Source organism: Dicentrarchus labrax, unplaced genomic scaffold (assembly GCF_905237075.1).
Source record: "Dicentrarchus labrax unplaced genomic scaffold, dlabrax2021, whole genome shotgun sequence".
Classification (NCBI taxonomy): domain Eukaryota; kingdom Metazoa; phylum Chordata; class Actinopteri; family Moronidae; genus Dicentrarchus; species Dicentrarchus labrax.
Window position 1 is genome coordinate 2,916,150 of NW_026136707.1, and position 23,785 is coordinate 2,939,934.

Consider the following 23,785-nt stretch of genomic DNA (forward strand, 5'->3'; position numbering starts at 1 on the left):
CTGTGTGTGTGTGTGTGTGTGTGTGTGTGTGTGTGTTAGGGAGCAGTGTTTTTTTTTTTTTTTGGTTGTTGTTTTTTTGGAAGCTGTCCTCAGTTTTGCCCGGTGACCTGTGCTTTCCTTCCAGGTCAGTGCCTTCTGCGGGTCCTCGGCACTCCCAACAATGTATCCCTTACAGGAGAGGGAAGAGCTGGCGCTTCAGCAAGTCCCTCTGGAGGCTCTTCAAAACACAGTTACCATGGACACAAACTTGACCGGGAGAGGAGTGAGGAGTGTGTTTGTGTGTACACACTGTGTGCGAGGGAAACGAGAGGGAGAGAGAGGGTAAAGACAGGATCTGTGTGTGTGTGTGTGTGTGAGAGAGAGAGAGAGAGAGGGGGAGAGAGAGGGGGGGGTGCAGGTGCAGTTTGCATGTGTGTTAAAGTGTAACTTTAAAAGCATGAAAAATGATGTTTAAGTTTGTTTCTGGTGTGAAAAATAAGTCCAAACTTTAAAAACAACTAAAAAAAAAAAAAAAAAAAAAAAGGCGCATGCCGGTTGAACGTTAGCAGTGAATACTCCGGTGCTTACCGCCTGCAGCCGTGCGTGATTGACTGCCAGCAATCTGATCCAGTGAAAGACATTGACAACCAATAGGAAGCGGAGTGCGGCTTGTTTCCATGGGAGGCCCCGGGAGGCGATGCCAAGCCGCTAGAAAGCAACATAGTGAGCGGGGAGAAGCGCAAGGCAAGCAGCCGGGACTGTGGAGATCCTGCAGCCGCTCCGTGGCACTCTGCGCGCGGATGAAAGGGAAGGGAGGTCGCTAGGTAACTGCACACTTTAAATACTTCCTCTGCCTCATAAGTTTGGCTCTGTGAGACGTTTCGGCGCGCTCCTCGTTTACGCACGACATTTGCAGATGGTCAACTTAACTTTACAGCGTCGCCGGAGCTGTCGTCGGTAATTTTCGGTCTCACAACAGTAGAGGTTCCCGAACAATGCATTAATAAATGAAACACGTGTTTTTGTTTTTTGTCACTCAGGGCGAGCTGAGGAACCGTCATTCATGTCCTCTTTTCTTTCTGCTTTCCTTCCCTCTCGCTCTTTGAAAGGGGGACCGGACAGGAGACTCTGGAGACTCTGCACATCGCTCGTCAGTTAAAGCCACAGCAGCGCAGAATGGATGGATTTCACGACCAGCAAGTGCCTTATTGTAACTCCAAAGTGAGTGATCGTTAACTAGAAAACAAAACAAACAAAACTTGGAAGCAAATCAGGGTCCAGATGCAGATCTGTCTTTAAAATATTCTTTTAAATGTCTGTTCTCCTCTCTTAACTCCTATTTGTTCTGATCCCATCTCTGCCCTTTCTCTCTGCTGCTGCAAAGACTCATCTCTCCCTCAGGGACCATTTAATCATCAAATACAAACAGCTAAACAACTTCTATACACAGTGTTATTGGTTGTGCACCGTGTTCCAACTTGTTAACTATATCTGCTGAGTGAAGCAGGGGGCTCCTTTGCATTGGGTTAGGCTTTAGAAGTGAGTGTGAGGCATCAATGAGGTGGCTCTTCCACTTGCTCTTTCAGTTGCACGTGTGCTGCAGCCAACATCAGAACAACAGAATCACTGCTCCAGCGAGGAAAAGAAAAAAAATTGATTTGTGTCTTTTTTTTTTTTTGCAGAAGCAGCACGAAAAGACGACGAGCTGCCAGAAGCCAGCACATGATAGAAAGAGAAAATTCATTAAGTCCGACCTGGCTCTGGACACTGAAGGTAGGCAGAGGGCAGAGGGAGAAGTTAATTTCACGGCTCCTAAACATTTAGCAAAATTCAATTGGTTTGTGGCCACCTGCGCTGCTAACTACAGAATCTCAATTACAACACAGCGGCCTGTGATGATTCTCACAAGCCTCTGTCAGTGGTCAGAGACACAAATTGACTTGTTATTAGCTGCACACGTGCCCACTGAGCTTCAGTGGCTCTGATGGCATATCAGCCCTCCATAATGAACTCAGTTGTTTCTGATGCTTCTCCTGGGCTTTGACTCTGTTTCTTAAAACCGCCCTTAAGCCTTGTTCTCTGCTTCGGTTCCCCCTCCAGAGCTCTTCCAGGACCTCAGTCAGCTGCAGGAGACTTGGCTGGCAGAAGGTGAGTGTTTTAAATCTCGAGCAAAAAAGGAGGAGAGATGGGTAAAAATGAAAAGGTTGTGAGGGGGGGAAAAAAGCTGCCTGGAGTTACTTGCCTAGCGTCGCAGTCCAATTAAAAGCCTGTGTGGAAGAGGCACCTTGTGTGTCATGCATACATTAGAGACTGTGAGCGAGGGGTCTTGAGGGAGACCGAGGAGGCTCTACCCAGAGAGTGTCATCACAAATTACCAGGAGAAGGCTCTCCGACGCTCACTGTCTCTTCTGCTTTTGGCAGGAGCTAACGCGCTGCACGCCAGCCGCCGCCACCACCTCCACCTCCACCAGAGCTCTGCTGTAGCCTACCAGCTCTCTCTCTCTCTCTCTCACTCTCACTCTCACTCACTCTCTCAGCTGCTCTCTTTCCCCTTTCTCTCTCTCTCTCTCTCTCTCTCTCTCTCTGCTCTCTCCCAGCACACCTCTCTATCTTCTCCAGCTGTACCATCACCTTGTCTTCTTCAATTTCATTTCTTGGCGGCAAAAAAAAAGAATGGATCTATAATTTTTTTAAATCGCAGACTTCCAAACCACCAGAATCAGTCTCTCAAAGCCACAATAGATCTTTTTTTTTTACATTTATCCATTGCTTTGCTCTTTATTTTATTTTTTTCTCTAATGGCAAGACTTGCTCATTGTGGTCTAACTGAGACGTGATGCTTCAGGATTTAAGTGCGAGTGTCCTCTTTCCACCGTGTCTGCAGCACCGAAGTTTTGGTTAGTGGTGAATATTGTTCAATCTTTTTCAGACTTTGCCGTGTTTCATGTGCATGTGCATGTTCCACTTAGTATCTCTGGTTGACTTTTGTGTTTGCATCTCACTAAGAAGCAACTTGCTTTGAATATTGCATGTAACCTGAGAGTTTAAGTCTCAGTAGAGTGCGAGTTGGATATTTTAGAGTTTTGCAGTGAGAAGTAAAACGTTTTCAGAGTTATTGGAAGTAGTTTTTGACTTGCTCTTTCAGTGTAAAAAATCCAGTCAGAGTGTAAAGTCACAGTGTAAAAGCACACAATTGCTCTGAAAGGGTGATTTAAACTAGTTTTTGCATGTATATGAAGTTAAAAAGTAAAACAAATTGCCAGTAATTTCTCTGCAAATGTGCCATAACGCTGATAAAAAACAGCAGACTGTATCTTCTCTTTACACCGTATTGGTATACACATACAGTGTAATAAGAAAATAAAATGTTAAAAGGTTTAGTTAATTTATTTTAAAAAAAAAAGCATTTTTACGTTCAAGTTCAAAATGTAATTTGAAAATTTGAAAAATTGTTTTAATGTGTGAAATTGGGGGTTATTTTAGTCCTTTAATTAATTAAAATTTGGATAATAAATTATGAGAACAGCTTTAAATCTACTGTAAAAGAGCACAAATATTAACTTTTTAAATATTATGCTGTTTTATTTGTGTAAATAAGTCAGTTAGAATTTGTAATAATTAAAAAAAAACAAATTTTCTATCATAGCTTTGCAGCAATTACATGCCAAACTGCCCCCTAAAAAATATCTTATTTCAACATATCAGTGAGTGCTCAGGTTGTAAAGCCATAATTCTGGTTATAAAGTAGAACTCTGAAGTGCACGGTATAATTGAATCAACTTTAATACTTGAATATAAAAATAAGGATGGAGTCGTAATACGTCCCCTGGAAAAGTGTCTGGAGAAATTTTAGCTTGCACCCTTCACACAGGTGAATAAGACTCTCAATCATTTATAGGCTCCATCTATTCTTTAACACATTTGAAAATGCTCGCAGTCCAATCCAAAGCTTTTAAAAAATGGAAAGTATGCTTTGAAACAGATATTGGAGTAGTTGAGCCGACTCTGAGCAGCAGTTAGATTAGGAGGTGGCGCGGGCGGCGCACACCGCAGGGCGTGTAAAAGAATAAGACACGATTTTAATATTTCAGTATCCAAAGTGAGAAAAGAGACGGCGGCGGCTGATAAGAGGTATTACTGTTAAGGATTACGGTTCTGCCTGTCATGGATCAATGTGATGATGTACGCTTCAAGATTGTAGATTTAATGAATGACTTCCTGTCCATTAAGATGAAAAGGAATACCTCCCCATTTCTAAGATTTATTAGTTCAGGTAATTGGAACAAGAGCAGGAATTGTGAGAGACAGACTGAATTTCCGACTGTGAGACCGAGAGGTTGAGGGCGTTTGTCAGCTGACAGGAGTATGTTTGACACCCACAAACCACTTCTGCCCCTCCACCTACCACCAGGTCTGCTGGACTTATTTCTTGCCAGGAAAAAAAAAGTCTCAATCTTTAGAGATTTCTCACTTTTTGCTTTTTGCTTTTGTTTACGAGACGATTTCTCCCTGAAATCCCGGTGCTGAGAAAACAAATCTGGCTTTAAAACCGGCACAGGCAAAATGTTAAATTTGTTTAAAACTCACACACACAGAGCAGTCGCAGGGTTAGAGTATGCCTCCAGTCGTCTCTCCTGCTCAGGCCTCGTGTTTACAGCCTTTACAACTTCTCCCTTTTCATCCTCCACTCCTTTTTCTCCCTTCTGTCCTTCTCCCTCTCTTTTTTTTTTTTTGTTTTTTTTTTTGTTTTGTGAATGGCGGCAGATTTCCAGCTCTGCCGTTCTCCCCAGGAGTTTGTTGCAGGGATCAGCTGGCTCATTCACAGACTGAGGCCGGTGACTCATCCATCCTGTACTTCCTTTTGGACACAGAGACACTGCTGCCTTCTTTTTTTAATGTTTTTTTTATTGGTTTGGTTTGGTTTGGTTTGGTTTCTCATCTCTCCTCTCTTTGTCCCTTTCCAAGTTAGGTTCTCTGAAGTTTCTTGCGAGTTTGTTTGTGTTGTAATTCGCGAGACGAGAGCTATGTCTTTACACCCTTGTCTTTGTCTTTTTCATCATCGTGTTAGTTTGAGAGATTTGATTGTCGTGGTTTTGACTTCTGAATGGAAAGAAATATGATTGGAGTCAAAGTGTGTTAGAAAGTTTGAGTTACGACGTAAGGACTTGTCTTTATATCAGTTTTCGGGTTAGTATATTATTCAAATTTTCATGTCGTGGCCCTTTAAGACAGCATGTAACAAAGTGGAGTAATAAACTAAAGAAGCCCAAGTTGTTTTTAATTGAACCAGGCTGACGTACAAATTGTGTTTTAAAAGAAGTGCATACAATAGAAGGTTGATAGCTTTAACTACAGCGTAATCTACAGTAGAGTGAACTCATTTCTACCTCTTTGTTTGCTGCTCTCTTCACCCGCTTGACATTGTTGGAAAATATGCAGCAATTTCTCCTCTTGATCTGTTGATTGTTTACTCTCCTCAATTCACACCTCTGGCAAGAAAAAATAAAAAAAAACATCCCTGATCATATCAAGAGCGACAAAAATGGAAAAATCAGTGATTTTTTTAAAGATCTGTAGACATGTCGAGACATGCTACTGATGCTGTGATAATGAGGATCCACCTCATTGTGTGTATAAATAGACGTGCTAATGACACATTTAAATCTCCTTTTTGCTTTTCGCCAGAGAGAGTTGAAACTTGAGGGACACGGAGAACTGTCACCGAGTGTAAATATGTGTGATATAAATATGTACATGCCTAATTGGAGCCGGAGCGGAGCAGGCTTCATTATTTTAGCATTAGCCTGAGTGCAGGGGCGTTTGAGGCGCAGGTGAAGCGTTGGAAGGTTTGGAACAGACCTAACTCGGTAGGTACAGGTGGATTCACCAGTAGGGAAGAAGCCAATTAGATACTGTTAACAATGGGTGTTTGGCTGCTGGCAAGGAGTGAGAGCTGAGGCTGCGGAGCAGTCAATGGACAAGGCGACCTCAGGAAGTGGAATTAGGAAGTAGACTAAAGCTAAATATTATCTCCCTCGCAGGCTGGCGTTTGTACAAATTCTTTCAGAAAACATATTGCTCTAAACATTTCAAGGTTATTTTGTACATTGATTTTTTAAGAGTTGTAATTTCTTGTGCATTTCTTTGCATTTTTTTCCCATTATCAAGCCATAGAAGTCAGATTTTATCAAAACAAGAAAAAAAATCTATTTTTTCAACTTATTTGCAATAAAAATCAACCTATTTAAAGAACTGTTTTGGAATAGAGTCTGTATATTGATACAAGACCCAATAAGGCAGATTGTTTTAGAATCAAATTTTTACGTCTAGAATTTTAAAAAAAAATGGAGATTTAATTGATTTTAAGGTAACTTTGACAATAAGTCTTTAAAGTGGTCAGAACTGGACCTGGACTGGACTAAACGGACCTACTAAAAAAAAAGACAAACACATTTTTTTTTATAGTGATTTTTTGTAGGTTCGAGGTTATTAACACATATAAAACCTTATTGGACTATTTTTTTGCACCAAAGCAACACAAACTGCTCCTTTCTCTGTTAAACACATTTTTCGCAGCTGTGTTCTTTAACCGTCAGCAGAGGCAAACAATGCTGGGATAGGCCAACCTAACATCCCAGGAGACGGGTATTGGACTGTAGAGAGCTGTGATCAATGCTGCGTTTGTCCATCAACATCAGAAACAATCATTCCCTTTCTTCTTCTCTGCTTGTGTCTTTAGCTCAAGTTCCCGACAATGACGAGCAGTTCGTTCCAGACTTCCAGACTGAAAACTGTGAGTAAGAGACCACGTCGCTCTTTCTCTGCGTGTTTGTGCACGCGTTTGCGCTTGTGTTTGGGTGTGTGTCAACATCTGTGGTGGGGTATTTTTTTCTCGACTGGTGTGTTTGTACTCGGGGAGAGTGCATGTGGCGGTGTGGGTTTTTCCGTGTCTCTCAGTACCCTCACCTTTGCTCGCACAAGTGCTCTCTGGAGAGCTGCAGCAGTCTTGCGGGTCTGCAGACAGGTGCATGGGTGGGTGGGGGGGGTGTCTCTCTCTCTCTCTCTCTCTCTCTCTCTCTCTCTCTGTATCTGTCTCTCCCTTCCCTCTGTTGCTCATGTGCCTCTCACCATCGCCGAGGTATTATTGCACTGTGATTTATTTGCATAAACATCAAAATATTGTGGCATATTTTTTCAGGGGGTTGAAGTGATATTTTTATATCCAGGTAGGCCAAACTGCTGTCAATTGATGGCTGTTTTTGAATATTTTTTTAATAAAATCTTTAAAAAATGCTCCTGGATGACCTTCCTCTAGATGCTTTTTGTGCAAAACCATCCAGTGTGGTTAGATTTTCTAAATCAGGCAGTGTAATATTAGTAAATACTACATTTATCCTTTTCAGTTGAAGGCTTGTTGGCCTTCTGGTACACTCCCCAGTCTTCAGTGGGGATTTTTATTTTCCTGCTTTCTCTATTTATTCCTGCAAGAAAATTTTTTTATGAATACTCCCTAAGAGTTTGATCAAAAATCCTATCTCCTGACCTGAGCTGATTGTACATTTGCGGTAATAAGGATGAGGTAGTTAGCCGTACTTCACCTGGTCGTGCACGGTGGTTGCACACGGTGACTGGTGATTTGGCACGGTCCACTTCTGGAGGAAGTAGTGCCAAGGTGGGGACAGAAATGGAGTGAGTGGAGCTCAGTGGGACCCGGAGCGAGCACATGTCTTTCAGATGAGCCAAAATGCCCATGAAACTGTGAGAAAAGACACAAAAACAAGTCTTCTCTATGTCCTCAATGCCCTTTAACCTGGAGACAAAGTTGGACAAAATGCAGAGTTGAGGATCCTCAACTCGAACAAAGAAAAGGGTCATATATGATATTTGCATTTGGCAATATCTTAGTTCTACAGTAGATTGTAAGATTTTAGCAGTTTGGGTAAGATTCAACAGGAATGGGTCTGGCATTAGGTGAGATCACAGACCTTTTAACCCCTTGTGAGCCAGATGACAGCCTGAGATCCTGTTGGTTTCCTAGATTAAAAACCAGAGGGGGGTCTATTTTTTCTCTTTTTTTGCCATCAATTCTCCTACACCTTGAAATGACAAAACCTGAGGAGCTCAGGCTGACGAGAACAGTATCATCCTTTTAAACACAAGTCTTGCTTTTATGTTAGGAAACTTCGTGCATGCATTTAACGAAGGTCTTTCGTTGTGGTTCTTGTATGGCCGTTGAGCATCCTTAATAGATTTATTTGTTTGGAGACATTATTTGCAACTACTGTCCCACAGACTAAATAAAGACAAGCTTAGATAAACTGTAGTTTTGAGGGTGTAATCATCCTCATGCTCCCTTTTGTCCTTGGAATGTTTTGCCCTCTCAAATTCTTCCCATTCATCTGACTTGATTTCATACAGTTCAGAAAGGGCAACAGTAAACTAACAACCCAACCCACTGGTGTGAATTACCCTAAAATCCAAGATGGAGGAGCGGTGTGGTGTACAGTAGAGAACCAGAGGTCACCGAGACTGTCCCGTTGTCCTTCAGAGGTAGCCAGGGTGGGTGGCCACGGTGGCAGGAGACTGCTGACCATCTGAATTGTCCTGTTGGCAAACCTGCAGCAGACTGGAGAGGCACTAACAGATGGCGGGAGGGTGAGGGCACCGTGGTTGGGCGCTCGAGCAGGCATCCCAGCCGGCAGCTCTCCCATATGGGTTTCACCGAGCCGAGAGATGGAGGGGCGGACGGTGAGATAGAGAAACCGAGGTGGGGATGGAAAGAGGTATAGACGGAAGTTGTAAGAGAAGAGAGTGAGGAGGGAAAGACAGTGGGGGTGGAAGGAGCTAAATACATAGTGAATCTCTTTACAGCAACAAAGTGCACTTTAAGGATATACCATGTACCATTTTCTCCTTAATAACAACAAATCTACTGAAAACACCAAAACCAGCAGTACATTGATTCTACAATCGAGTATTAATTTTATATCCAAAGGCGGATGTATCTGATCCCTGGGTGATGTTTCCCTTTATTACAGCAAACACACACACTGTAGTTTATTTTGAATCAATCCCAAATTCTCAGCTGGAAATAGTTCCCATCAAATGCCTCGTTTACTCCTCTTTCAGTTATGTTTGCTAAAGACTACAATACCAAGCTGTTTTAGGAAATTTAGCCTTATTAAGAAAAGTTAAGCGAAGGTACAAAATAAAATCCACTGCAGTCTAAATAAATAAGCATTAACTCATTAGTTTATTTCATTTGAACTAAATTTAAGTTAATTAGCATTCACCTTATTCTGAAAAAACGTCTTTGATAGTTAGCATCAACCCGAAAGTAATTTGTGCAGTTATGGTGTTAGCCTTATTGTTTGCTTGCTAGTTGGTAGCATTAGTCAATAATAAAATAAACAATTAGTGTTGCAATAGTTTTTTTTTTATAGTAAAATTTTATGGCAATATATTTTTTTCTTTAAAATGTACCAAAACATGTATTGAACAAAAAAACCCCCAAACAAGAATAGTGTTAAATGCTCCATTTTGAATTAGCTGCTTTTTATTTTTATATAAATAGATGTTTATTCTGGTAGTTTTACATCCGCTTCAATGAAATTAACAGCAATGGGAGAGCATAAGTATTTTTTTTTTTTTTACATTTTTGTGTGTTTTGGTTGGTATTCTGTTCAGTTCACATCCAGAAGGAGAATAAAAGCTGGGAATAAAACAAAAGGAGAAGGCAAGAATGAAAGAGAGGAATCAGTGTTGAGGAGTCAGGGAGAAGTTTTTTTATATTTCCATGGCCTCAGATTTATCACCTCTCGAGAAGCTATGGCAGTTTCCCTCAATGTCGACTTCGCACTCTCCATCCATGCAGCACAGAAGCAGCATGTGAGCATCCTCGAAGCGAAAGTGTCCTCAGGCTGAAGGAGGAGAAGGAGAATTTTCTTTGTCTCAAACTCCAACACAGATGCTTACCATTAGCATAACTTAGCAGGGAACGAAGGAGTAGAGGAGGTGTAAAATGAGGCCACACGTTACCAGCAGATCTGAGCCTCCATCATTTAACAGCAAAGGCGAGCACCTACAGTAGGTGAAAATGGAATGGAAGGTTTTTCGCTGTTGCCAAAAGACCTGTATTTTTTTATGAATGGAGTGGAGAAATATCTGCCAAACGTCGGCTCTGGTTCTGCCAAAACACACCATTTGTACCTGAGGATACACAACGTTCGGGGCCAAGAGATCTTTGATAATGTGTCGAAAAAGGATTGCCAGAAAAATGGCAGTTAAAATAACATTTTGCAGGAAAATGTCAAATAAAATAAATCCACAAATGCCTAATCTACTAAATCTTCCCTTACATGTGTGGCACAGCAGAAACAAAGATTTTTAATGTTTTTGCAAAATTGTGACCACATTGTTCCATTTAAAGCAACGATTTCTATTCTAACACCAAAGACCAAAGAAAATTGCAGAATATTTGAGTCAATGGCGCAGAGGAAAAAAAAAAAACCAACACAAAAAACATTTGCATTCAAAATAGACCCAGTAATTGTTCTAACTGCTTCTTCTTTTAAACACCCTACCATCTTGGTTAATCAATATGTAGATAATGAGAGCAATCAAGCAGTGATGGGCATGACATTCTGGACTAAAAAGGAAGTCTCTGTTTTAGTCAGAGGCAATGCCCTCGCTATTGATTTGTGTACCTTGGCACCCCGCTGACGAAATCTATTGTGACATTTCCATTTCTAATTTAAGGCCTTGTGCTGCAGCACACGTGAAAGCTGTTGTTAATAGCTGCTGACACTTATAGTTAAACACAGCGTTTGTATCGACATTAGTCGTACATTTCATATGTAAAATGAGTACCTGAATGGAAACTGATGTTGATTCAGTGTTAAACTAAGAAAAGAAATGTGTCAGGTGAGCCGCAAACCAGACGTCAGGGGAGGTAACTCTCGTACCAAACTCAGAAAAAGAATGAAATGTATGTTTATTGTAGTAGGTAATTAAAGCGACACTGATTGTGATCTCAACAGGCAAAACTAAAGGTATTGTTTTGACTCCGTAAGCCCTTAACGAGGCTCTGCCATGCCTGCGTCGTCAAAGGTCTCTCCTCAGGAAGTGTCTCTTTGACCTCCGATCGATGACCCGGAAAGGTCAGGCCCCCAGCGAGGGCTGCGAACAACCCCTGAGCTTTGTCATGCCGGGCCCGTGTGGCCCGTCCCCCAGGGGCTCTGCTGTGCGTCAGATGGGGTGTTGGCAGATCGACCCCTGCTCGTACGGCAGCTGTCAGTCAGCCGTGAGAAAACTCCCCAAAACATCCTCCTCTCTCAGCTCCCTGTAGCCTCAGAGACCTTCCCGCCTGTGGGTTTGTTTAAAAGAAAAATATTCCCAAACCACAGATTTAGAGTCTTATGGGTCTAAATGTTTGTACTTTAGTTGGACCAGGAGTTGATGGATTTCCTTCCTCCATTCATAATTTCTGGTGGCTTTGTTTTTAACTCAGGAAAAGTTCACCTCTCAGCCTGAAACATCAGTCAGAAATCATCCCCTTCAACCACGACTCGCCCTCTGTGTGCAGTCGTGGTGAGACGACGATTGGCGAGGCAACCCGAGCCTGACTTCATTCTGACTGACTGGGTTTTCGTCAGAAGCGCAGCCAATTGGATTAGCGTTGATCATGACTTGAGATGATGGGATGTTAATCAGGACTGATCAGGCACTTAACAGCCTCTCAGATGCACCAGGCTCACTGTGGGGCCATAGGTAGAGAGCGCAGCCTCCCCCTTTAGATCAATGAGCCCTGTTGTTGTCGTCTGGAACGTATTGACAGCCAGCTGAAAGCAGATAGAGCATTTATAGGAGCTCGCCGCACACCCTGTTTTATGATTGTCATATTTCACTAACAGAGTCCCTGTCAGGAAAAAGGCCAAACAAATGAGATTTGAAGTGAGTTGTTTGTGTAAGTGATGGCCTGAGATGTCAGATCCGCTGGTGGACGGATGCTTAGTCTTTCAACTTTATCCATCATGAGTTCTCTTAATCAGCGATGGCCTGGTGCACATATTGGTATCTGGTTGAGGAAAAGCTGCTGTAATACAGTCCATGATGTAGCAGAAGATGGGTTAAATATTGAATAATGGAAAGTCACATAATCCACTACAGCTACATAAAGGAAGTGATTAAAACTAGTAGAAATGTCCTCCTGAAACTGATTCATTTTATTGTTTCTGTTTGATTTGTAGGACATGAAGTAAAATGAGGATCAAGGTTGTGGCTCAAGCTGACATAAATAGCTGATAATTCTAATAAACACTAATAACTGAAGCAGATTGAGTGAATTTCAGTCCAGTGGTAGTATAAATGCAGTTTCAGGGGCTTATTCACCCTAAAATATTATTCTGCTGCAAAAATGCTGAGCACTATCAAAAAAAAAAGTAATTTGCACCTACTCTTAAACCTACATTGTTTGATACCTAACAAGTTACTGTTTGACAGGGAGGTGGTTCATTGTCATGCAGTATCTAAATTAGTTTCTCTCCCATCTTTCTTCCTCTCTGGCTGTAGTGGCTTTCCACGGACTGCAGCTGAAGATCAAGAGGGAGCTGCACAGCCCGTGTTCAGAGCTGAGCTCCAACTGTAGTCAGGAACGGCCCTTCAAACTCCAGTATGGAGAGAAGTGCCCGTACAACGTCAGGTGGGCACTGCAACACACCTTCCAGTTACAGTACAGTTCTGCTCTTAACAACAAGAGCTTTATTGTAAAACGGTGAACATGTGTGCAAAAATAAATAGAGTTAGATAGAGTTTTGTTATGTTTTACAGGTTGACCTAGAAACAGTTTCATTTTAGGGATGCTGAGTGATTCAGTTGTTGTCTTTTTTTTTCACTTGTTCAGCTCTACATTATATTATATTGTATTTATCTGAAAATGACATTGCTAAATAGCACATATGGCATCTCTCCTTTTTAAATCCAGCAAATCCGAATCACCTTCACGAGTGCGGTGTTTGTTTTTACTTGATTTGCAATGCATGACATTCATTCTACTTGCAAGCTCGTGTAATGACCTTGTAGGCAGAGAGGTGTCTCGAAACTGTGTTTCATAAGTGGTGAATCATATGTGTGATTCATTTGCTCACCTGGTGACTTCTGCTCAGATGTATATAGGGGACAATAAAAAAAGAAAAAAGTCAAACAATTGGCAGGGCTTTACTTTACATCACAATCTCCACGGTGTATGCCTAGAGGTGGTGTGATGTTTCTTAATACAAATATCCATTGAAAGTAGTCAGCGTGTGTCTGAGCCAACATTTGATTTAAAAAATATATAATGTGGAAGGATGAAAGTGTGGCAAACAAAGAGGTTTCTAAAAATATGGAGAATATAGGACGCTTGACCAAACAAAAAGTACAAATTTAAGAGTGCCTTCGGTTAAAGACATGTTTCTCTTCTGTTCTATTGGAAGAATTGGATTAAGAATTTCCTCACATGACAATAAAATACACAGTATTTTTCTTTTAAATCCCTTTCTTTTCATCTGTATTATCTTTCCAAATTTAAGTAGGATCTGGGTAACCTCAGCAACATATGATCTGAGTTTTACTGAGTTAGATATAACATAAAGCTTAAGCTCACACATTCAGTGTGGACAAACACTGGCCCTTTTTAGAAGCATATTTAACTCTTCTCTTCTGTTTACCACAGTGCCTATGAGCAGAAGCAGCCTGCAGGAATGAAGCCCTCCAGCCCAGTGACGCCCCCCTGTAGCACCCCTGTGTCCCCCCTCCATCATGCCTCACCCACGGGGGCTCCAACACCCAAACCAGACAGGACCTACGCCCACATACCGCCCTCACAGCCGCTCCCTGACAACGCCTACTCTATGGACCACAGGTACTGCAGCCCTGCAGCCTTTTACATTTACATCACATTTACATGTTGGGGCTTTTAGCTGGCGGTTGTACCCTGAACGTATTATAATAAGGTCACAGCAGCAGATGTAGATCAGAGTTTTAGTTACAGTAGAATCTCATTGGTTGAATGTTTGGTGGGAGGAGCCGACAAACTGCAGCTTTTAAGAGCACACATCTGAGACGTTACTCGATGTGCTGAACAAAACATATGGCAGAATTCATTATATAACAGCAGTGGTTTTCTAACCTGTTTGGCTTGTGACCCCATAAGATAAATACATTTTTCTATCATCACCGGTTACATCCACTGTATTTAGGAGTTATAACCAGAAACCATAAAAGAGTGGGCTGTTTCCAGTTTTTCCTGGTCCTGGTGAATAATTTTAGAAGCGTGAGGAGGTAAAATTATCCAGTAATTCACAAGAAAAACATCATATTTAAATAGGCCTATATTTTTGTGTACCATTAAAAACAAAATATTTTCTGCTTTCCTGCCCTGTCAATCATATTGAGTTGTCTCGGAGTGTCAGCAAATTAATGTAGCTTTTTTATTTAGACAACTTAAAATGGCTAGATTGCTCTTTTTCTGTTAGTAGCAGTGTGTTGATAGGTTGTACAACAGCTGCGTTTCTTTTGTTTTCACTCAACCACACATGAAAATGTGTTTTCTACCTCCAGAACAGCTCTGTAAGCTCTGTGTGAAGTGTATAAATAAACACAGTGCCAATCGGCCTCTGAGATCGAAATCATCATATTCTGAAGTGAATGTAAGGTTTAGAGCCACAGTTTGCTGTAAACAGATTTTATTTTTCATTTAACAAGAGTGTTAAGTATTGTATTAAAATGTTCAATACTTCTAATTCATATTTGGTCCTTAATTCCATATGTTTTAGTTTCTCTGCTTACTTTGCTCAAATTGTACATTTCTAACAACAATAGGGTCATTCTTGACATTTGGGAGCAGTCTATGCAACAACATTTTCTAGAATTTAATCATTCGATCAACAGAAAAATAATTAGCAACTAGTCTGATAATCATTTTTCATTTTTAAAACATTCTCTAGTTCCAGCTTTTCAGTTGTGAGAATTTTCTGTTTTTCTTTGTCTCTGTGATAATAAAGTGAATATTTGAGGGGGAAATTGTGATGAGCTGATATTTGATAGAACAAAAGATTCATCAATTAATCAACAAAATCAGTAGCAGGCCTGCTTTCAACCACCTCACATAGTCTTCATTCATCCTTTAATGAAAGCTAGTAGGATTATTGTGTTACATATTCATATAACCTATAAGTCAGACAACTTACACAGTGTCATATAATATGTATTCTATCATTGTAACTTGGCATTCATTGTCTTTCTCTTCTGCAAACAGGCTCAAAGTAAACAAAATGAAGTTTCAGAGCTCTTGGTCTGATAATGAATCTTTCTGGTCCTCCTCAGATTTCGACGTCAGCTCTCAGAGCCGTGCCACTCGTTCCCCTCCCCGCCGACGATGGCTCGGGACAGCCGGCCCATCTACCACAGGCAGATGTCAGAGCCCAACATCCCCTTCCCTCCTCAAGGCTTCAAGCAGGAGTATCCCGACCCCCTGTTCGAGCACCCGGCCATGATGGGGGCCCCGCTACCCCACACATACCCCGCCACCATGATGATCAAGCAGGAGCCGAGAGACTTCACCTACGACTCAGGTGAGAGATTTGTGTTTGTGTTACCTTGAACCACTCTAGTAAGTGTAAGAGCCACGAAGCGACAGCAGCCCTTTTTTTCCCCCCTTCTTTTTTTGCTGCCAGAGCGTTATCATTTCAGGAATGGGAGAAGACATAGGGAGGAGGGGGTGGCGTTTATTGAGTTTGCCCATTATTAGGGCAGGGGATCTGGTTGGGCCGGGTGTCTGCGCCGGTCGCCATTTCCTGTGGTGCTCTAATAGAAAAGAGGTGGGGGGAGCTATGCCTGGTCACAATCCAAAATCCGCCCTCCCACGCTTGTCCGCTCCCTTTAGTTAGAGAGTAAAGGGACCTAATCATCAGCCCCGCGGCCTCTGCAGAGCCTGGGGCTACATCAGGACATGAATGAACATACGCCGGACCGCTGGGTTCATTCACAAGGCGGACGGAGAGGACCCAGGAGAGGCAGAGCTGGAGCAGAGTCTGTGTGACCAGTCAGGGAGAAAAGCAGCCTCTTCCCATGGCGATGAGTTCTAGAAAAACACTGTGGGTCTCTTTCAGGTCTCTTTTACGATGGACTTTCTTTGTTTTCCCAACAGCAGCTCTGCTGTTTCAGGGAAAAGCATTATTGGTGTTTTTGTCACTTTCCAGTAGCAAGTTCAGTTTGCCATAGATGTGTGTGAACTTTTAAATACTAATTAACATTTCTTGGCAAACTGGCTACTAGCTACCAGGTCGTGGCCTGTTAGCAGAAGTATGTGGCCAGATTAGGGCTATAATAAATGATTATTTTCATTAGTGATTAATGTATCATTTAAATCTTTTATCGATAATTTTGTCTGAAAGAGCAAAAAAAAATAAGTCTTAAAAGTGCCATGTTCCCGTAGTCCGTAGTGATGTCTTCAAAGTTTGTTTTGTCCGACCAGCAGACTAAAACCAAAAGACATTTAATTTAAAACTGAGAAAATAAGCAAATTCTCACATAACAACAATCAATACTGTTTTTGAATAATTTTCTGACAATAAACTGAGCTGTTAAGGATGTCAGATGTAAATTTCACTTATTTTTTACTTATGAGTGCAGCAGTAAAATACAGTCGTATCTACAAGCAGCCAGTAGCACACAGTGTAAGGTCAGAGTCGACTATTGATTATAAATAAGGAGGGAGAGAGGGTATATTCTGGTGTGTGCCAGCAGTGTGTCCACTACTGTTCTGCACTGTATATCCAAGATGGAGCATCAGAGTGAATTTATTAGCAGTCACAGTGGAGCATGTTGACTGGAGCAGGCCTGTTGGGAAGGATGGGAGGGGAGCTGGTAATTTCATTAGCAGCAATTTCCTCTACAAGCCCATTACTTTGATGAAGTTCAGAGAAATGTTTATGGGCCTAAATGAAGGGCCTCAGTCTGTTTATTGAACATTCACTTTGTAACCTGTTTGGCCGTTTTTTGATCTGCTGATGACCGTGATGTCTGTGTTGTGGGAGGTTCTGACATATACAGTAAATGGATGAGTCAATGTGGACAGTGCTGTAAAGCAAACTGGTGGATGTAGGCTTCTGTGCAAAAGTAATTTTTAGAGAATGGTGTGATTAGACTTGTGTAGTTAAATGATTTAAATCAGCTAGTAGGTGCAAAATCTTTCAATTGATATTTGTGGTTTAAAAATGATACAGAGCTATTTCTACAAAAGACAAGACAAAGTGAATCTATGTTAGAGAGGAAGCACCAATATTTTGCACATTTTATTTTAAAGCCTCTAAAAACTCAGTTATTAGGTTACAATAAATTGTAAATAAGCAACATAAAAAAACATCTTTTAGAAGAAGTACTCAGATCTTGTATGTAAGTAAAAGTAGCCCTACCACAGTGAAGAAATATTCTGTTACTTGTGTAAAAGTACATAAGTGTTGGCCTTAAAATGTACTTAAAGTACCAAAGCACTCATTATGCAGAAAACGCCCAGTTCATTATTAGATTATTAGATTATGCTTATTGATGCATTAATGTGTAAGCATCGCTAATGTTGCTGCTGGTAAAGGTGGAGCCAATTTTATTTACTTTATATACTGCAGGGTAGTTTAATCCATAATGTATTAGTTTATTTTAATTTGTATTAGTAGTCTGAATAATGTCAAATGTAGTAAATGTAGTAAAAAGTACAATATTAGTAGTGGAGTAGAAGTAGTAAAAAGTAGTATAAAATGGAAATACTCAAACTTCCTCAAAATGTATATTTTAGTACAGTACTTGTGTAAATGTACTTACTTACATTGTTTTTATTGTCTTTGGGTATTATTTATTAAGACTTTAACACTTTTTGATTTGATTGACAGCAGTGTGATCACATTTAAATGTTGTTAAATCCTGATTCGTGAAAATATGTTGACATCGTCTTTTTCCAACTGAGCCCCGCCCACTTCAACCAGGAAAAAAATAGGCAACCCTAGCTTGACATAACCAAAACAGTTTTAATTTGGGCAGAAAACTGTGTATTCATGTGTGATTCATAGTCAGAACCTGATTGAGAGATAAGTTTACGGGGTCTTTAGATCAAAAATAGCTGTATTTATCTAACGTGCTGCAGTTACAGAATATCCAGTGAAAAAAGTCAAAGAAACTAACACCTTCAGGTCCGTGTAGTTTTGATCTAAAAAGTGTGTTCAAGCTTATTCTTGAGCCCTCGCATTATGACAAAACTTACATCATGTCAGCTTGTGTTTTCACACGAGCGGCGTGTTTTATTCTGTAGTAAATCTTCCTCTGAGTGGAGACGCTCGGAGCGTGTATTAGCAGCGTGATATAGTGAGCTCGCCTGTGGCTGGGAGCCATTGCAATGCTGGCGCTGGAGGGCATATTCTTTAATCAGAGCCAGTGGTGCATTCAGTGAACAGGCTTTGACTGCTCTCAGATAACTGAGATAGTGTTCTTAATGCTGCCTTCGGGCTCTTTAACACCCACTCTCCCATTCTTGCCTGGCTTTCAGCAGAAGTGCCTAGCTGCCATTCTGTCTACTTACGGCAAGACGGCTATCTGGCTCACACTAACAGGACCGAAGGTACAAAACGATGATTCGAGTGAATGTTGTGATGGTGCACTTTGGGATTTTTTATGAATATCAAACAGTCCTTTTCTTTATGTCTTGTTTTCCAGGTTGTATGTTTGACAAAGTGGTGAGGCATTTCTACGATGATACCTGTGTGGTGCCTGAAAAGGCTGAAGGTGAGAACACTTTTCAGTACTACGTTGAAGACCGCGTACAGTTGAAAGTTGAAACACCATACAGAGAGGGTCCGTTGTGTATCCTGCAGGTGACATCAAGCAGGAGTCAGGCCTGTACCGCGAGGGCCCGTCGTACCAGCGCAGAGGCTCGCTGCAGCTCTGGCAGTTCCTGGTGGCTCTGCTGGACGACCCGTCCAACTCCCACTTCATCGCCTGGACCGGCCGCGGCATGGAGTTCAAACTCATCGAGCCAGAGGAGGTGAGTGGCTCAGAGACACATTATTACATTTACTCATATTTTTGTCTTCAATTTTTATAGTAATAAATAATAAATGGGATTTTAAGGAGACTTAATATAAATAAAACTTCTATCCTTTATATTTCTTTTTTTCTTATTCTTATTTTTCACACTATTCTTTTAGCACAGCCTTAGCATTGCCGTGCCACAATGCATTTCACAACACATATCGTTTGTGTATGTACATTTAAATCCTTGTGTGCATTTCCTAAACCCTTAGTAGATTACCGGCCAATCAATAGAAAATGATCAGCAATTGCGATAATCACAAATAAATGCCAAACCTTCGCTGGTTCCAACTTCTCAAAGGAGGATCTGGATCTATCTTTAGGGTTTAAGCTGTTGGTCTGATAGAACAAGCAATCCGAAGATGTCAATTTGGGAAATCTTTTACAGTTTTGTGACATTTTCTATATGATATTTTATGTAAAATGATCAATAAATTAATTCTCTAGTTCAGTGCGTTACAGTCACATCTGTGCCTGGAGGACATTTTTAGTATGTCAGCTACAACGTGAGCAAAAAAAGGAAAATGTTGCGTGACACATCCAGGCAAAAGTAGACAATGTCAAAGGTCAACGTCTGAAGTGGAATGTTCTCTGCTCTTAAAGTGGTGGAGTCAGGCCTGGATTTGACATAATATTTTTTTTATTTAGCTTGTACTCAACCACATCCATCCAACTGACCCTTAAGGCCAGCCACTGCTAAATATTTCACAGGACATATTCCTAAAAATATAACCCATGTTGACGGTTGGGCCCTTTGAAATGGAAACAGAGGCTGGGTCTGTGTGCGCCCACATCACACACAGTGGGGCTCAGTCACTGTTGCTCACTGTTGGGGGATGGAGGAGGATGCAGGGTGCAGGCGGGGGGTGGGACTGTAGAACGGAGGAGATAGAGGGGTAGCTGGCAGAGGTCCACGCAGCCCGACAGTGTGTGGAGGCACGGGCCAGCTGCAGCTAACAGGGGGGCCCATTCATGCCATCAGGTGACCAAACGCACGCACTTTGGGCCGCCGCAGACACAGAAACGCTAGCTAGCGGCGTCTGCCTTTTCACCGGGCAGGTGTAGCATGTCTGCGATAAAAGACAGCGGATCCACTGATGTTTTGTCGGAGTTTCTTCTTCCAGCGATGGGATCCGAGAGAAACAACCGATAGATGAACAAAAGGAGAGAAAGTGAAGTGAGAAACAGAGTAAAAACTGCAGAGGAGAAGCTGAGGAGAGCACTGTGGGGCTGTGGGTTTGGACTGCGAGGCCGGGTGGTGGGTGGTCTGGTAGACAGGTGCTGTAACATCTGCTGCCTCCTCCGCTGGGTGTGTGACAAGCTCCTAATGAACACATCCCTGGTCAGGTCTGCTCAAGCTGGACGCACTCTAATTACTGTTATTAGGAAAATATGGATTAATAAGTTTGTTTAACATTTCAGCTGCCGCAACCGTCTTGTCAGGAAATCAGGTCGACCGTGCGTGTTTGTGTGTGATGCGTCTGCATTTTGGCAGCTTCCTGCTCTCTGTTGTTGTTTACCGACTCTCTTTGTGTTGTTTATCTGTGCGATACAAAGGTGGCACGCCGGTGGGGGATACAGAAGAATCGACCGGCGATGAATTACGACAAGCTCAGCCGATCGTTGCGCTACTACTACGAGAAGGGAATCATGCAAAAGGTAACAAAAAAAATAAAGAATCTCTAGAACATTAAAGGAGACCCACGTCTCTGTTCTGCTTTAGCACAAATGGATCTTTGCTTACACGCACATATTATGAAAACAGCTCACCATTTTCAGGTGAAGCATTTGGAGCTCGTATGCACAATAATAACCTGACTGATACCACCTGTGTTAAAGGAGGGGCATGTGCTAACTCCCCTCCCCCGGGTAGCTTATATGGGGAGGTGGAGCATCTCAGACATGGTGAACCTGATGAAGATCAAGGCACTGAAAGCTTGTTTGTGCGCAGTTATACAATAATACAATACTTCCACGTCAAACTTCAGTTAGTTAAACTTAACAAAGAGATAACATTTGATAGTTATTTTTTGTTTTCTGAAATGTTCCTGGAGCTGTTTCACCACCATCGACAATACAGCCGTGAGCAGCTCCTCTAATTCCTTTAGTGCAATGCATTGTGGGTGACACATCAACAACATCACACTTAATATTTTGTTTTTTTATTCTTATTTGGTGGCTTTTCCAGTGTGAACACACAGTGGAAGTAAGTATTTAGGAGGGCAACTTAGTAACTTTAGGTGAAATTTATTGAAAGAAGAAACTGAGATTATGTCTCAAAGAGATTTTCATGTAACCAAAAGTCCAACACGCTTAAAACACGTCAAATTTGACTTGACTTGAAGCCGTTTTTGTCGATTGATAATGACATTTTTCAGGCTTATCCATAAATATTAAGAGATGGAAGAGATTTGAGTGTGTGTGTGTGTGTGTGTGTGTGTGTGTTTTTTTTAAAGATGAGGTTATAAGAATTTGTTCCTTTGTATTTACAAATGGAACAATAGGTTGAGATGAATCATTTTGGTAGAAGAAAGATGGATGTGAATGTACGAGTAAGGGTATTTTGTTTATAGTATTTTCTGATTAAATGATAATGTTGTATACTTGGTATCTATGGTGGTTTATCAGTGGTGTTTTAAGTTTGATGGATTCACAATTGTTGCAACCAAAAGCCCAAACTCATTTCTTTCCCCACCTCTCTCCTCCTCGTCCCGTCCATCTCCGTCCAGGTGGCCGGCGAGAGATACGTCTACAAGTTCGTGTGCGACCCCGAGGCCTTGTTCTCCATGGCGTTTCCCGACAATCAGCGGCCGGTGCTGAAGACGGACATGGAGCGGCAGATCAACGAGGAGGACACGGTGCCGCTGTCGCACTTTGACGAAAACATGGCCTACGTACAGGAGGGGCCTTACTGCCAGCCGCACCCCTACAGCGAGGGCTATGTTTATTAACGTCAGCCCCACAACCACACACACCCACACACAGACACACACACACACCTCCACTCTCCCCTGCCCCCCCCCGCCTCCTCCTAACATACACCTGGGACTGTCATGTCCTCTAATTCACAGTCGCTCCGGGAACAAGACTGATCACACACACATGCAGCGGAGCTTCCCTTTCTCTCTCTCTCTGTCTCTCTCACATAAACCTCTTTTTTGCTCTTTCTGACGTCCAAGCCGCACAGCAGGATGGAGAGTGCACTTTATGGACAGGACCGGCGCGGTGTTAACCTGCCAGGGGCTAGCTATGTGGTCGGCTTTTGCTTATGTTTGTACATTAATGTGGGAATCATTCTGTTGTTTTTTTTTATTCCTATGATTTGGAGCATGTGGCGCCCCGGTGAGACAGGACTCTACGGCTAATTCATGCTCACCCAAGGACTGAATCTTCGACTTCCTGCAAAAGAAACAGTCTTGTCTGCACGCGTGCAGCAAATCGAAGGATAATCGCTTTTGTTCGACTGTCCTTTTTTTTTAGTTTTGTCCTCAAAACCGCCATCCTGTACTTTCATGTTCATTTAAGTGAATACTGGCGACGTATTGTAACGATACTTAAATGGTGAAGTGACATGATTATAGACTTGAAAAAGTAACGTGATAATAAAAGAGACATTTAGCTACCATCAGTGAGAACTGCCTCACCACCAGTTTGAGCACAGCACCTCTCGTCTGCCAATGATCTCTGCCCCTCGTCCAATCAAACTGTAGATCTCATCATGTAGGTGTTTTTTGCTGTAACGACATAAACTGGATCATCCCTCTCGACGGCTGAAGAAACCTCGTGGGTTAGTAACGATGAGACTCTGGCACGCAAGGATGCTCTCGAAGAAAATACTTTCTCCGCATCACATGTGAACGGCCCGAGTTTAGGATAATCAATAAAGCTACAGGCCGCTGTAAAATAACTCATTCACTATAAACAGCAGTTTTTTTTTCCTCATTCATTTGTTATTCAGGTGTTCAGTTTTTCAATGAATAACAGGTGAAAGTGTATGTACAGTTCAAGTGGACACAGCAATCAATCGATCAACACATTCAGGATATTATTTGCATCCCGAAATAAAAAAATACAGAAGTGATTTTATTGGCTTCAACAATAAAAGCTTAAAAGAGAAAAAAAAAAAAAAAAAAATCAAACATAAAGTCAAATATGTCCCTGATTTTTCTTTTTCTGTTTTGTTCCAGGTGAACATGAGGTGTATATTTTGCTTAAAAACCAGTTGCTTTGCCATTGATAAGGTTGCTTTTTGGTAAGAAAAAAAAAAGGTATAAGAAATATTTAGAGTTTTATAATGTGACAGAAAAAATTCATGTTATAACAAAAATAGTGTTCCATTGTATAATCAGGTAAATGCACATTTTGTTGCTGCTTCAAATTGTAAGTGTATTTTCTAGTCTCAAGAGAAAAAAAAAGTAAAGAAGTGTGGCAGTTACGGCCTGCTGTTCTGGGTTTCTCTTATATTTTTTTTAATTATTTTATTGTTTTATAATTTTGTTTTTGTTCAATTCTGAGCATTAAAAAGAATCTGGTCAGTCTGAGTTTTGTTTGTCGAGGGTTCACATGTGTGGGATGGGATTGGCAATAGCAAAAATTCTGTAATAAAATAGTTCTGAAAAACAAAAGTTATCCCCCACTTTTCAGATGTTTTACGTAATGAATCATCACATAAAAGTTTTGTTGTTAAGAA

The 23,785-nt window shown here is 41.5% G+C and overlaps 1 protein-coding gene across 6 annotated transcripts; it reads left to right on the plus strand.

The window, feature by feature from the left end:
* Positions 1–412: 412 nt before the first annotated feature.
* etv1 (ETS variant transcription factor 1) lies at positions 413–23,785 on the plus strand. Of its 6 annotated transcripts, none has more exons than XM_051407643.1 (13): positions 413–803; positions 1,089–1,200; positions 1,662–1,752; positions 2,080–2,127; positions 6,719–6,772; positions 12,550–12,679; positions 13,691–13,879; positions 15,343–15,590; positions 18,554–18,625; positions 18,721–18,789; positions 18,879–19,048; positions 20,653–20,754; positions 21,825–23,785. In XM_051407643.1, exons 2-13 carry the CDS (start codon positions 1,156–1,158, stop codon positions 22,044–22,046), a joined length of 1,440 nt encoding a protein of 479 aa, XP_051263603.1. In that variant the 5' UTR covers positions 413–803; positions 1,089–1,155; the 3' UTR covers positions 22,047–23,785. The 6 variants fall into 6 exon arrangements, with proteins under 6 accessions (XP_051263603.1, XP_051263601.1, XP_051263604.1 ...); XM_051407641.1 differs by lacking the exon at positions 413–803 and adding an exon at positions 869–936 and having other exon boundaries at positions 18,557–18,625; XM_051407644.1 differs by lacking the exon at positions 413–803 and having other exon boundaries at positions 1,080–1,200.

What these genes read in the sequence shown, in the direction of transcription:
- etv1 (XM_051407641.1), top strand. Translation starts at nt 896, where the DNA reads ATGGTCAACTTAACTTTACAGCGTCGCCGGAGCTGTCGTCG. An exon ending in GCCTACTCTATGGACCACAG is followed by an intron (nt 13,880 to 15,342) that starts GTACTGCAGCCC and finishes GGTCCTCCTCAG; the next exon opens with ATTTCGACGTCAGCTCTCAG. An exon ending in AGACTTCACCTACGACTCAG is followed by an intron (nt 15,591 to 18,556) that starts GTGAGAGATTTG and finishes GGCTTTCAGCAG; the next exon opens with AAGTGCCTAGCTGCCATTCT.